The sequence below is a fragment of the Rhinopithecus bieti genome, unplaced genomic scaffold (genome assembly GCF_001698545.2).
Source record: "Rhinopithecus bieti isolate Rb0 unplaced genomic scaffold, ASM169854v2 scaffold_14826, whole genome shotgun sequence".
NCBI classification, from domain to species: Eukaryota; Metazoa; Chordata; class Mammalia; order Primates; family Cercopithecidae; genus Rhinopithecus; species Rhinopithecus bieti.
Window position 1 is genome coordinate 827,501 of NW_016808328.1, and position 14,105 is coordinate 841,605.

Here is a 14,105-nt window from a genome sequence, read left to right on the forward strand (position 1 = left end):
AATCAATAAGAAACCAAAAGAACCACAGAATGGTGAGCAAAGCATATGGACGATTTCCAAAAAAAAAAAACACAACAAATAGTGGCCGGGCGTGGTAGCTCATGCCTGTAATCTCTGCACTTTGGGAGGCCGGGGCGGTAGATCATCTGAAGTTAGGAGTTTGAGACCAGCCTGAGCAACATGGTGAAACCCCGTCTTTACTAAAAATACAAAAATTAGCTGGGCGTGGTGGTGTGCACCTGTAATCCCAGCTACTCGGGAGGCTGAGGCAGGAGAATCACTTGAACCTGGGAGGTGGAGGTTGCAGTGAGCCAATATCACACCACTGTACTCCAGCCTGGGCAACAAGAGCAAAACTCCGTCTCAGGAAAAAAAAAAAAAAAGTACATGAACATGAACATATGCAAAGATGCTTAGTCTCACTCATATGAAGAGACATTTGTGACTTGACAATTTTGATAGAAGATATTTTCATAATTATAAGACAACATAAGAGATTGCTATCCAGTTTCCTGAATCATCCCAGGAGACCTACACAGCTGAGCTTTGTAAGATCAGAGTGTAGGGACAACCGCATAGCTGTATTTCTGATTTTTTTTTTGTTTTTTTTTTTTTTTTTTTTTGAGACGGAGTCTCGCTCTGTGGCCCAGGCTGGAGTGCAGTGGCCGGATCTCAGCTCACTGCAAGCTCCGCCTCCTGGGTTCACGCCATTCTCCTGCCTCAGCCTCCCGAGCAGCTGGGACTACAGGCACCCACCACCTCGCCCGGCTAGTTTTTTGTATTTTTTAGTAGAGACGGGGTTTCACCATGTTAGCCAGGATGGTCTCGATCTCCTGACCTCGTGATCCGCCCGTCTCGGCCTCCCAAAGTGCTGGGATTACAGGCTTGAGCCACCGCGCCCGGCCCTGATGTTGTTGTTGAAAAGACAAACAGGAGAGTTAAAGATAGGGCTTTCTGGTTTTTTTGTGTCTTTTAACTTCTTAGAAAGTAATCCTGAGAATTAAGTGCATCAAAGTTTCCATCCAGAGTGTCTCACATTTCAGTATAAGCTGGAGAAGGCAAAAAGCAATGCGCTCGCTGCCACGTGAATCTTCTCTCCTTACACCTCGGCAGCTTTCACAGAACTATGCTCCTACCTGAATACCTTACGGCATCACAATGGGAAAATGTTTATTTCTTGGCTTGCATTTGCTTTATATTTATAACTTTAATATTCTGCTTGGTGCATTTTGACATTTAATAAGGTCATGACAGAACACAGTGCTACTGCACCAAACATCATCTTTTTCTTAAGCAAGCCTTGGACTTTGTTTCCTTTTTTACTGTTTGTTTGAACAAAGAAAGCTGATTTTGTAGTGAAACTAATAAGAAATATTAAAGAGAACAAGATTAGCTACAGAAAGAGTTAGTAGCCTTTTGCCAATCTCTATTTACTTAAAATTTTATTTCATGAAACCAAAAGTAAAATATAAACTAACTGAATAAACAAAAAAATTAATGAGAACAAGATTAATGACATAACCGTTTGCCAATATCAATCTAAATACTTCATTATTTCATGAAACCAGAAAGTAAAATCTAATAAAAAAAACAACTGAATAAGCAGCAAAAAATTAATGAGAACAAGATTAACTATAAAAAGTAACTCTTTGTCGGCGGGTTGTTACAGGTCCAGAGGTCGAGCTGTCGCGTACCTAGGATGCCGCGAGGAAGCCGAAGCCGCACCTCCCGCATGGCCCCTCCGGCCAGCCAGGCACCTCAGATGAGAGCTGCACCCAGGCCGGCACCTGTCGCTCAGCCACCAGCAGCGGCACCCCCATCTGCAGTTGGCTCTTCTGCTGCTGCACCCCGGCAGCCAGGTCTGATGGCCCAGATGGCAACCACTGCAGCTGGCGTGGCTGTGGGCTCTGCTGTGGGACACACACTGGGTCACGCCATTACTGGGGGCTTCAGTGGAGGAAGTAATGCTGAGCCTGCAAGGCCTGACATCACTTACCAGGAGCCGCAGGGAACCCAGCCGGCACAGCAGCAGCAGCCTTGCTTCTATGAGATCAAACAGTTTCTGGAGTGTGCCCAGAACCAGGGTGACATCAAGCTCTGTGAGGGTTTCAGTGAGGTGCTGAAACAGTGCCGACTTGCAAACGGATTGGCCTAATCAAGAAGTTCAACCTGGAGAGATGGAAAATCAGCTCTCATATCTTAAGTTAATTTAGTATAAAAATAGAATTGATAGTGAAGGTATAAAGTGTAACCATCAGTTAAACCTCTCCTGTCATTCCTAGCTTCCTTGCTTCAGAACTGAAATGGAAGGGGGCGTGTTCCTACTCTGTAGAATTTGGGANAACTCTTTGTCAATCTCTATTTTAAAATTGTACTGTTTCATGAAATAAAGTCTGAGAGTTGTGGATGATTCTAAAATTCCCTCCAGCTCTGTGACAGACTGAATTTTTTTTTTTTTTTTTTTTTTTTTTGAGATGGAGCCTTGCTCTGTCACCCAGGCTGGAGTGCAGTGGCTCTATCTTGGCTCACTGCAACCTCTGCCTCCTGGGTTCAAGCGGTTCTCCTGCCTCAGCCTCCCAAGTAGCTGGGACTACAGGCGTGCACCACCACACCCAGCTAATTTCTGTAAATTTAGTAGAGATGGGGTTTCACCGTATTGGCCAGGATGATCTCAATCTCTTGATCTTGTGATCTGCCTGCCTCTGCCTCCCAAAGTGCTGGGATTACAGGCATGAGCCACTGTGCCTGGCTGATAGACTGAATTTTATTCGCTCGTCTGGCTAGCAGGTGGGACCATTGCAAACGTGGTCCCCAGAGACTCAGCTAATGAGCTTCTTCTGTCCTTCAAGTCCGCACCTTCCTTTGAAACTGGGCCAAAGGTGATGTCCTAACCCATGGCAGACCTTACTCCCACTAAAATCCCACTTGCCCACACCAGGAAAGGCAGCACAGTAGAGGGAAGAGCTCAGGTTCTGGAGTCAGGCAGTCCTGGGTTCAAATACTGGCTCTGCTATTCACCAGCTCTGAGACCTGAGTCTCAATTTCTTTTCTTTTTGAGATAGGGTCTTGCTCTGTTGCCCAGGCTGGAGTGCAGAGGTGCAATCATGGCTCACTGCAGCCTCAGTCTCCTGGGATCAAGCAATCCTCTCACCTCAGCCTCCTGAGTAGCTGGGACTATAGGTGCACACCACCATGCCTGCTAATTTTTATTTTTTGTTTTTTTTAGTAGAGACGGGGTCTTGCTATGTTGTGCTGGTCTCAAACTGCTGAGCTCAAGTGATTCTCCTACCTTGGTCTCCCAAAGTGTTGGCACTACAGGCATGAGCCAACATGCCCAGCCAGTCTCAGTTTCTTCATCTATAAAAGGATATGATTAAAATTTACCTTGTGGAACTGTTAATAAAGGAGAAATGAGATGTAAATATGAGGTCTTAATATATCATTTGGCATACAGTAAGTGCTTAATATATGTATGACTGTATTTTTGTGATTGTACAAATAAATATATAGGTACCATACTATATATCTATTAATCCATCCAATCCTAAAATAATCCTTAATAATGTTGTTATTCCTGTTTCACAGATGAGGCACAGAGAGGTTAAGTAACTTGCCCAAGGCTACACAGCTAACAAGTGAGAGAGCCAGGAATCAAATCCAAGCAGTGTACACAGAGAGTCTTTTTTTTTTTTTTTTTTTTTGAGATGGAGTTTCACTGTTGTTCATTCTTGTTGCCTGGGCTGGAGTGCAATGGTGCAATCTTGGCTCACCGCAACCTCCACCTCCCCGGTTCAAGGGACTCTCCTTGCCTCAGCCTCCCGAGTAGCCGGAATTACAGGCATGTGCCACCACGCCCCGCCAATTTTATATTTTTAGTACAGACGGGGTTTCTCCATGTTGGTCAGGCTGGTCTTGAACTCCCGACCTCAGGTGGTCTGCCCGCCTCAGCCTCCCAAAGTGCTGGGATTACAGGCATGAGCCATTGTGCCCAGCCAAGAGTCTGTGGTTTTAATCACGGTGAGGGTTGCGGGGTTGTGGGGGAAGGGCAAATGAGCTTCAACTGTAATTATGGGCATCTCTAGATCTCTACTGTTAATATATGAGCTATATGGAAATGTAATTAGATGAAATTAAATATTCAGTTCCTTGGTTGCACTAGCCACATTTAAAGTATTCAACAGCCACATGTCGAGAGTGGCTACCATGTTAGGCAGCACAGACATAGAACACTTCCGTCATCACAGAAAGTTCTACTAGATGGTCCGTTCTAGATAATTCTAGGAAGTATTAGCCAAACATAAGACACGAACTCAGCTGTCACTGCATGGATTTTTAATTAAATACCACTTCATAATGTTATTCACACCTAGTACTTTTTTTTTTTTTAAATAAGACATGCCATAAGTCGTGAAGTTAACAAAATATAAGCATCCGCACAGAATATATTCTAAGGTGACTTCATTTACACCGCTTCTCAGAGAAACACACAAGTAATCTTTTATCTGCCTATCAGCCAGTGTTGGAACAGATATGGAATTCACATGGAAGGCTGCCGGGCTGGTTCCCCAACACTAGCCGGATGGAGTCCTGTATCTGCGCAGCGCCGTCAAACTGGCTGGTTTCCACTAGAAAAGCAATGGAGAGTCAACTCTCCCTTCTCTACCCAGAATTCAGCTCCACACTACAAGATCTGCATAACCTGAACCTTGATGTGATAGCAACTGAAGTTTAAACCCAAGTCTGGTGACCTTGCTTTAGGGACCTGGGCTGCTCCAAAGGAAACCGAGGTGTGATATTTAACATTGCTTGCAACATTAAAGAGGACTTGGGGACGTCAGAGCCGTGAGTAACAATAACGAACCAGGGCTATGAGTGGAAACCTGATGGCACCCCTTCCCCATCCTAACAGCCAGTGCTGCGTATGGCCATCAGCAGACAGTTCATTTATACCACGGGACAACGATAGGGAGGAACTAGCCTTCACATCAGCTGTGCTTCCTGACTACTCAAGTGACCTACGCGTGGCTTCCACTCAGGAAACCACCATTTAACTTTCTGCTCAGCCCTTTCAAGGCTCAGCTTGGTGGGATGACGCCACTGCCCCAAACCCTCAGGCAAGGGAGCTTCCCAGGCCTCAGCAGCAGTTCCCGGATCTGCAGGATCCCATGATCTACAGCTGACCTGAAATTACAGTGCACTTTATTCACTCATCTCAAGAAAGCTGGCTGGCCCAAGGCTAAAAGGCCCATACCAAAAGCAAGGGAAGGAGGGGGGCAGAGCAAGTTTGGGAGCATATATATGCCCAAATTATTACTGATCACCTGGGTTTGACACATCTAAATAGCCTCCCTGCTCACCTTCTCTTTCTCCCTCCTGCCCCACTCCCAGCTTTAGAAAATCACTTGGGAAAGGAGGAATACACAAATAGCAGTGAAACCTGATTTTAATTTCTGCTTTTTGTTTTTTGTTCTCGTGGGCTCGGAGAAGGTTAACTCATTCCCCCTTCTGATTCTTCCTCCACACTGAACAAGCCCTCCTTTTCCATCAGTGCTGATCTTGCCCTTCTCTTCCTCATGAACCATCAATGGCTCCCATGTCCTCTTGGATACATGTTAAACTCCTTAGCCAGGTATTCAAGACCTTCCATGATTTGGCCTCCACTGCTTATCTTTTTTTTTTTTTTTTTTTTTTTGAGACATGGTCTCATTGTCACCCAGGTTGGAGTGCAGCAGCATGATCATGGCTCACTGTACCCTTGGCTTCCTGGGCTCTAGCAATCCTCCCACCTCAGCCCCCTGAGTAGCTGGGATCACAGGCATGCCCCACCACACCCAACTCTTTTTTTTTTTTTTTAATTTTTAGCAGAGATAAGGTCTTGCTATATTGCCCGGGCTGATATAAAACTCCTGGGCTCAAGTGATCCTCCAGCCTTGGCCTCCCAAAGTGCTGGGATTACAGACGTGAGCCACTGTGCCCAGCTTCCACTACTTAGCTTTGAGATTCGTCTCCCACCACCTTCCCTGGCTCTCCTTTCTTTGCCCTGCTCCTCTTATCTCTGTGCCTTTGCAAATGCTGGCCCCTCTGCCTCGGGGGTGATCACCCTACATTCATATGCTTTATACAAATCTTAGATTTGCCATCCATCTATGAGTGGGGCCAAAATCATCTCCACTTCTGAATACCCCTTTGGGCTGAGGGTCCAAACTCTGGCAGGGTCTCCATGATGGTCATTTTCTGTGGCCCACCACGCACTTCACACCCATCAGAGATTCCTGGGTATTTGTGCCTCCCTCTGCTGGCCTGGAGGGCAGGAACTATGTCTTATCTTTGTAGCTTGGGTCTTCCAAATGCTTAGCACACAGTAAATGCCTTATAAATCTTGTTGAATTGAGTTGATCCCCATCCTAAGGGAAAGGAGTCCACTGCCCGCTGCCGCCTTAGGTAGTTAAGACCACACAATACAGAAGTGGTTAAGACACAACACAGAAGTGGTGATCACAGACAACAGATGTCAATTTTTGAAGTCAAGGTATTAAATCAGTACTAAATCAGTATTAAGCACAATCCACAAAGATAAGTGATCTGTCACCCTGGTCTATTAACACTGTTATCATGCCTATTAAAGGCTGTCTAGGGAAGCAGTGAGTGTAGCTCTAAGTAGTATTCACTGGATGGAGAATGCCACAGATCCTATGGGGATTATTTAACCTTCCAAAGGAACCCTAGGGAGGAAACTTTCTGGCAAGGTTGCATGGGGCCCTGGGGGTTTTAGCAGAACATCTTGTTAAATTCTTAAGCTTTCCAGGTGTGAAATCTCAGGATTGTGGCATTGTAGCAGAATCACTGGTGGTCCCAGTTAAGAATGCAGACCCCAGGGCCCCACTCCAGTCCCACTTAAGAGTGTCCGCAGTTGGGGTGCAGGAATCTGCATTTTACATACACTTCTAGGGGATCCTTATGCCCACTAAAGTCTGCAAACCTTTATCTGCGCCTCTCAAGGTACACCATCCGTCTAGGGGAAGACAGTCACATATGCAGCCAGGAAGAAAGCAACAGCCCTGTTTTTGAGAATGCTTGCTTCTCCCAGACATACATGCGTGGGGATGAGGACCCAGAGAGTCTCTATTGACTTCAAGGAAATTAACCAGTAACCTGAGCTTGGCTTGTGGCTCTGTAATGGAGAGATGGAGGACAGGTGAAGAGGCTGGCTCTGAAATGAGCATCCCCACCTTTCCAAGGGGCACTGGTATGCAGGAAAAAATCCCACGTAAGATGGCCAGATTTTCTACCTATCCCTTTCGAAATGGTGAAATCACCTTTTGTAAGAGTAAGGGGGACTTTTCTTCCTTAATGGGCTGAAGCATCATCACCCTCTCCCATCCTCCTTCTTCTTCCCCTTCTCCTAACTTCCTAATTCCTTTGGGGGCAAGAGGCAGACAAACAAGTAGTCCTCACAGGACCACAATCAAATTCGTTTTCAGAGTAGATCCAATTTGAACATATCAAGCACATCTTCCCTAGAAGGGCATAGATGACTGGAAGGCAGATGTACATTTCTGAAACACAAATGTCAGAACCTTCCACCCAGGGTTGGCCCAGCCTGCCATGTGAAGATACGGCACCAGGAGTGTTGGGGAGAGATCAGGCATGCACGTGAGGTGGAGGAAGACGAGATTTAGAGGTGTCCAGCCTTTCGATGGATTTGAGAATTAACAGCAGACTCTCTGTCTTGTCTTAGCTCTGAAGGACACAGCAACCTTTGGTCACTGTCTGAGGAAGCTCAGTTACCATCCTCAAGGATGGTAGAAAGGCTTTCCAAATCCTGCTGGGCTAATCCAGGCAGAAGCTGGATTCTATCCTGCCCACCTGGAATAATGTCTCCCCACCCTCATCATCTGAAATTTCCAAGACCAAGATAACGCATCCTTTCCCAGAGACAAAGGCTTTCTGAGATCATCATCCATAGCGTTCTCAGTTAAAAACAAAATGAGACTTGAAAGGCAAGTTTGAGGATTCAGGGTTGAACCGCTGTCAGCCTGGTGGGGACAGTCATAAATAGAGGGAGGCGAGTCTCATTCCTTCTTGGTGTGCTCTAGGACTCGGTAGGGGACCCCAGAGGCACTTCTGGAGCCGTGCTCTTCTTGCATGACTGGCAGTGTGGCAGGAGCGTAGATCTCAGAAATGTTGTCATTGTTTTCCAGAGCCCCATAGGAAAAAGAAGCTTTGAGGTCAGGCTGGACAGTCATCCCTTTATCGTGCATGTTCTGCATACCTGAAATGAAATCCATTTTCCTCAAATCATTATGTGGTAAGGGGGCCAAGGAGGCCCCAACTCCCTCTATCCTGCCACAGACTAATTATAGTGCTCAGCAGCTAATCATGTGCATTGTCAATGTCCCGAATGCTTTATATTTAAAAGAGAACACCCACAAATACACACTGGAACTATTACGGTTGCTAAGCAACAAGAGATGAATCTTCAGGAAATATGCACACAGACCAGCTGCTGTCAGGAGGAACCCTCAGTTGGCCTAAAGTGAGGTGGGAATGTCGGTGTGGGCCCCAGGTGGAATGGAACTAGCACTGTGCTTTGAACGTGGTAGATGCCAACGCTTCACTGCTGAATTAAATCAGGATCCAGGAAACTCTGTCACACTGTCGAGGAAAGAGAGTAATTTTTGTGTCATGGGCACCTGAAGGTGACAGATGTATCATGATGCCCAGAGGGAACATCTTGGCCTTTAACTTTAAAGTCCCTGCTCCACATATAGGGGAAGGTGAGATTTGCTTATTATTACTTCTGGGTACTTTGACAAGGGATTCCTATTTACATTTGAGGGCAAAGCCTTTAATCTTTAATTCCTTTACCTTTGTCCTACAATTCCCCTAGTCAGGTCAGGAGGGACGTGTTTTGTTTGTTTGTTCATTTATTCATTTATTGAGACAGAGTCTTGCTCTGTCGCTCAGGCTGGAGTGCAGTGGAACGATCTTGGCTCACTGCTGCCTCAACCTCTGGGGCTCAAGCGATCCTCCCATATCAGCCTCCTGAGTGGCTGGCACTACAGGTGCATGCCACCATGTTCGGCTAATTTTTTTTTTTTTTGGTAGAGATGGGGTTTCACCATGTTGCCCAGGCTGGTCTCAAACTTTTGGGCTGAAGTGGTCCACCTGCCCCACCTCCCAAAGTGTTGGGATTACACATGTGAGCCATTTCGCCAGGCCGGTTACTTTTGAGGCCAACTTTTCCTGCCAGGGAATTAAGACTCTTCAAATTCTGCCTTCAGGCCGAGTCATAAGAAATTGAATGCAACGAAACTATGATGATAATAACAGCTGACATCTAACTATTTAATATGCCCTGGGCACTGGGCTAAAGGACTTTCTTTTTAAAGGCAGAGTCTATGTTTTCCAGGCTAGTCTTGAACACCTGGGGCTCAAATGATCCTCCTGCCTCAGTCTCCCAAGTAGCTGGGATTACACGTGTGAGCTACAACACCCGACTGGGCTAAGCACTTTAAATAATAGCAATGACAATGGTTATGTGTATTGAGTATTTAATTGGTGGCAGATACCGTTCCAAATAGTTACAAAGTTCTATCTCATTTGATCCTCAGGATGACTGATAAGGAAAATGAAGGAGCAGAAATGAAGCACGTAATTTGCCTGAGATCACGCAGCTAGTAAGAGGCAGTGCCAGGGTCCAAACTCGGGGCTTTCAACTCAGAAGTCCATACTCTTAACTGAATGCTATGTGGCTTCCCTATGTACCTGCACTTAATCCCCAAACAATCCTATGACAGAGATGAACTACTGTCCTCATTTTCTGGAAAGAGATTCAGAGAGGTGAAGTAACTTGCCCAAGGTCACACAGCTAATGAGAGACAGAGGTGGGATCTGCCACCAGAGCTTGTGCTCTTATCCACTCTGCAAATGGCCAGGGAAGACCCAGTCCGTGAAAGGCCCTTTGGCTCCCTATTGCATAAGACTTAACTGATGGTTCTTCGAAGCGCACAGTCTAAGAGCCTGTGGTTTGGATTTTGGGGGAGGGTAGAAGAGGGAAGTAGAAGAGCTGAGGAGGTGCCTGTCCTCAGGCAGGAGAGTTGGCTTAACAGGCCCGGTTTACCTTTTGGATTTTGTCAATGCCCTCCAGCCAAAGACCAACGGGAATACACCTCCAGTCTAACAAATGTGGGTTTACTGACACATTGCAATGTGAGAGGTGTACATGGCAGGGAACCATGAACTATCTAAGAGGGGGTTAGAAAGGAGTTATTGTGGGGTTGGCTTGGACTAGGTGACTTTGGGGTGGGTTCAAGGAAGTGAGGCTTTGCTTTGGGTTGGATGCTGTCAGGAAGCAGGGCTAATTCCATAATTGGGGATCTTAGTTTTTATCTAGAAGATGACTAGATTGGAGCTAAAGCTGTGACTGGTAAAGAAGTGGCCGCCTCTCACAGCCAGGTAAGAGAGATGTTTGGTGTTTTTCATGATTTGGACAATGTCCATTTTTTGTCTGTGTTTAGACAGGATAGCAGAGTAGTCCTGTTTGTGTTCTTTCCTTTATTTATTTATTTATTTTTAACTTTAGGAAAAAAACCCTTTCCTTCCCATTCCACCTGCTTATGTCCTGATCCATCACAGCTGCAGAGTGGCCTTGTTTGCTGTTGATGTTCTGTGAAATTGTTTCTGCTCAACAGGAGAGGGCCAAGGCCCAGCTGAGAGTGCCAGGCTAGCTCCTGGAGGTCAGGGGCTATTTCTCATTCTCATTTTTAAGAAGTCTTTCAGGTGCATGAATTACTCAAAGGCTCTCCAAATAGTGATGTGGTACATTTCTGGAATTTGAATACCTCTTGAACAGCAGTTGTCTGTTGTGAAGATCCGAATCTAGGTAGACAAAAGGCAAGGTCCTAATGCTGACCAGGGAAACCAAGTGGCTGGAAAAGCACCTCTGTTTAGGCTGAGACTGTTCAGCAGTTTTATTCTGCATGTTCTATCTGCCACCAGGTCAAACAAATGTGTGAAACTTCCAAAGGTTTTTAAAGCAAAAGGGAAGTGAAACCAAACGTAACCAGGCATCTACCATGTCCCAGACACTGCGCAAGAGGCCTTTACACATATGACCACTAGCCTGAAAGAAGGAATCCCAGTTACAAGTGAGGATGAGAGGCCTTGGGAGGTCACACAGCAGGAAGGTGGTAGAGCTGGGATTTGAATCCAGGTCATCTGAACTCCAAGCCCACGCTCTTCACAGGACAGAACACCTACAATCAGAAGTGTCCTGACAAGCCACTGCAAGGGCAGGGTCTCCCTGACTCAACAGCTGACATCCCACCGGTCACAAGGTACAAAGAAAAAGCTGAGAGCCACACCTACAAACAGACCACAGAATGTTGATATCTAAGATTACCTTAGGTTACCTTCTATTTTCTACCAGAAAATACATCTCTCTATCTACATATATATATACACACACAAATACCGATATTGATATATACACATAGTTTATAAACACACAAACACACGTATACATACACATACTTGCACACACAGAGTTGACACCTCACCTATCTGGAATTCAGCTATCCAGCGCCCTCATCTATCCGGAACACAGCCGAGAAACAAGGAAGTTAGCAAAAAAGGAATCTCAGCAGCCAGATTAGACGTTTAAAAAGTTCATGCACCAAAGCTCATGCACTTAACTCCTAGTAGAAATCTTAGGCCCCCAACTCAGAGCTCCTTCATTTTGATTTTATTTGTAATTTGAACAAGTTGGGCTGAAGGAGCACATTGACATTGAGTTGCTATACTCAGGCAGGCTGGCTACAGCAAGAAGGACAGACAGCAGCTTAATAACAAGAGGGGAGGAACTGATATAAAAAGTACACACATAAACCCTGGGGCCATTTAATGTAGGGGCACACCAGTCAGCCCTGAGAACACACCTGCATCACAGGGTTACAGCATGAAAACCTCTCGAGTAAGCAGTCCTCTAGACCATCAGTGTGTTTATATTTTGTTCATGAGATTGTGTTAATGAAGGACAGGAGATTATATTTCAGAGACAGTTCCATCTTGTATAAATAAAATTAAAATGTTGATTAAGTGCGAAAGCTAATGGTCACCAGCAACCTACAGAGTTTAGGTCAGCAAATCTGAGGTTGGTCCAATGTCTTAACTTTTCTAATTTGAATTCTAATTTCTAATTCCTTTAGGCTAGACAGGCACTCTCCAGTCCTCCACAGGTCCCACCACTCCCTGCTGGGCAGTATTTGCCTGATTCACATGTTTATGTTACTGTCAGGGCTTACAGGCATTTACATTTGTGTTTCTCAGTATGAATCCTTAGCTCACTATGAAATTAGGCTTTCCAGAATGATGCACTCCCTTGTGGCATCCAGGGAGTGAGATTATAATGTTTTAATTTCATTCCACTCATTTCCCTTCCCCTCTCTGATCATTTCATTCCAACTAGATGAATGGATTTTTCCATTTGCAGGCATGAAGCCTGGGGCTGCAGATCCTAATTATAATGAGTATGAATCAGAATTTTCTTTAAAAGATCCCCAAATAGACACGGAACTGGCAAGATGTGCTCAAAACCAACTGAGGTGCCTCAGCCATTGCCTACCCTTTTGCACAAGATTAAAAAAAAAAGAAAAGAAAAACGACAGTGAGAGAACATCCACACGATAAAGGCACAGCACAGCAGTTGGTTGTCTCTTTTTAAACAGGAAGTAGCAGTCATTCTACATGGATGGTCAGCTAGACCCACGGGGCTTTCACCTTACCTGGCATGGCATCCATGGAAATATAGGGCTCAAATGGAACGGCCTTCTTCCTGTTACGCGTGATTAAGAAGACGCCCAGGAACGCAATGAGGCACCTGAGGAATGGAGATAAGACAGGAAGAGAAATAAGGCCAGGAGCAGGGTCAGGGAGGGACACACTTTCAGGCTCAGGTGATGCGAAAGAGGTAAAAAGGCTTGCAGGCTGCGGAGGAAGGCTGACCGCCCAAGGAGCCCTGAGAGGCTGCCAGCCTGGGATCAGCAGGGGCAGATGCAAGTTGAATAACAATAGCTGGAGTGGCCTCACATGCCCTACACTCTCCATGAGCTGTAATCAGAATAAATTAGACTCTCCTGGGCGAGCTTCTCATGGCTCTTCACTTCCATTTAATCAGGATTCTCGGAACCTTGCCTTTTAAAACTTGTTTTTTCTAATTGAAGTCATTCGTTTCAATCACTACTGAAGTATAGATAGTAAAAATCAACAAAAATTGGAGAGTCCATGTACTCTTGGTCTCACTCGGCCAGGCAGGTGTATAGCCTTCCAGGTTATTTTTTGTTTTGCTTTGTTTTTTCCCTTTTCCCTATAGCTTACATAAACAAGCATACTTTCTAAACATTAAGGTATCATTTACAAGCAGCAAAATGCACCAACCTTAGATGTCTAGATGAATTTTTTTTTTTTTTTTTTGAGACGGAGTCTCGCTCTGTCACTCAAGCTGGAGTGCACTGGCCAGATCTCAGCTCACTGCAAGCTCCGCCTCCCGGGTTCACGCCATTCTCCTGCCTCAGCCTCCCGAGTAGCTGGGACTACAGGTGCCCACCACCTCGCCCGGCTAGTTTTTTGTATTTTTTAGTAGAGACGGGGTTTCACCGTGTTAGCCAGGATGGTCTCGATTTCCTGACCTTGTGATCCGCCCGCCTCGGCCTCCCAAAGTGCTGGGATTACAGGCTTGAGCCACCGCGCCCGGCCGATGAATGAATTTTACTTGTGGAATCATCACCCAGGTCAAGACAGAAAATACTTCCATCCCCCTCAGAAAGTTTTCCTGGGCCCCTTTCCATTTCATGCCAGCCCTTCCCCAGAGGTAACTACTATCCTGACTTCTCTCACCATGGATGAAATTAGTCTGTTCTTTAATTCATGTAAGTTAAATCATATAGTATGTACTCTTTTATGTCTGGTTTCTTTCATTTGATACAATGTTAAGATTCATCTTCTTTTTTTATTTTTTATTTTGATCCTTTTTTGAGACAGAGTCTCACTCTGTTGCCTAGGTTGGAGTCCAGTGGCACGATCTCAGCTCACGCAGCCTCCGCCTC

General features: G+C 45.5%; 2 protein-coding genes across 7 annotated transcripts in view; one reads left to right on the forward strand and one right to left on the reverse strand.

Moving 5' to 3' along the window:
* The first annotated feature begins 1,631 nt into the window (after window positions 1-1,631).
* LOC108538424 (coiled-coil-helix-coiled-coil-helix domain-containing protein 2) lies at window positions 1,632-2,267 on the forward strand. Its single transcript, XM_017886495.1, has one exon. The coding sequence runs from the start codon at window positions 1,700-1,702 to the stop codon at window positions 2,153-2,155; it is 456 nt and encodes a 151-aa protein (XP_017741984.1). The 5' UTR covers window positions 1,632-1,699; the 3' UTR covers window positions 2,156-2,267.
* Window positions 2,268-4,317: 2,050 nt separating this feature from the next.
* NIPAL3 (NIPA like domain containing 3) overlaps window positions 4,318-14,105 on the reverse strand; it is a 58,931-nt gene continuing 49,143 nt past the window's right edge. For 4 of the 6 annotated variants that reach the window (XM_017886485.1, XM_017886486.1, XM_017886484.1 and 1 more), the window contains 2 exons: window positions 12,786-12,880; window positions 4,318-8,272 (listed from right to left, as the gene is read on the reverse strand). In XM_017886485.1, the coding sequence (XP_017741974.1) occupies window positions 8,073-8,272; window positions 12,786-12,880 (295 nt within the window). In that variant the 3' untranslated portion in view covers window positions 4,318-8,072. Of the gene's footprint in view, window positions 8,273-10,542; window positions 10,882-11,561; window positions 11,594-12,785; window positions 12,881-14,105 lie in introns of those variants that run through there. The other 2 variants (XM_017886487.1, XM_017886488.1) reach the window with 2 other exon arrangements.

Coding starts and splice junctions, on each gene's coding strand:
- LOC108538424 (XM_017886495.1), top strand. CDS start 1,700: ATGCCGCGAGGAAGCCGAAGCCGCACCTCCCGCATGGCCCCTCCGGCC.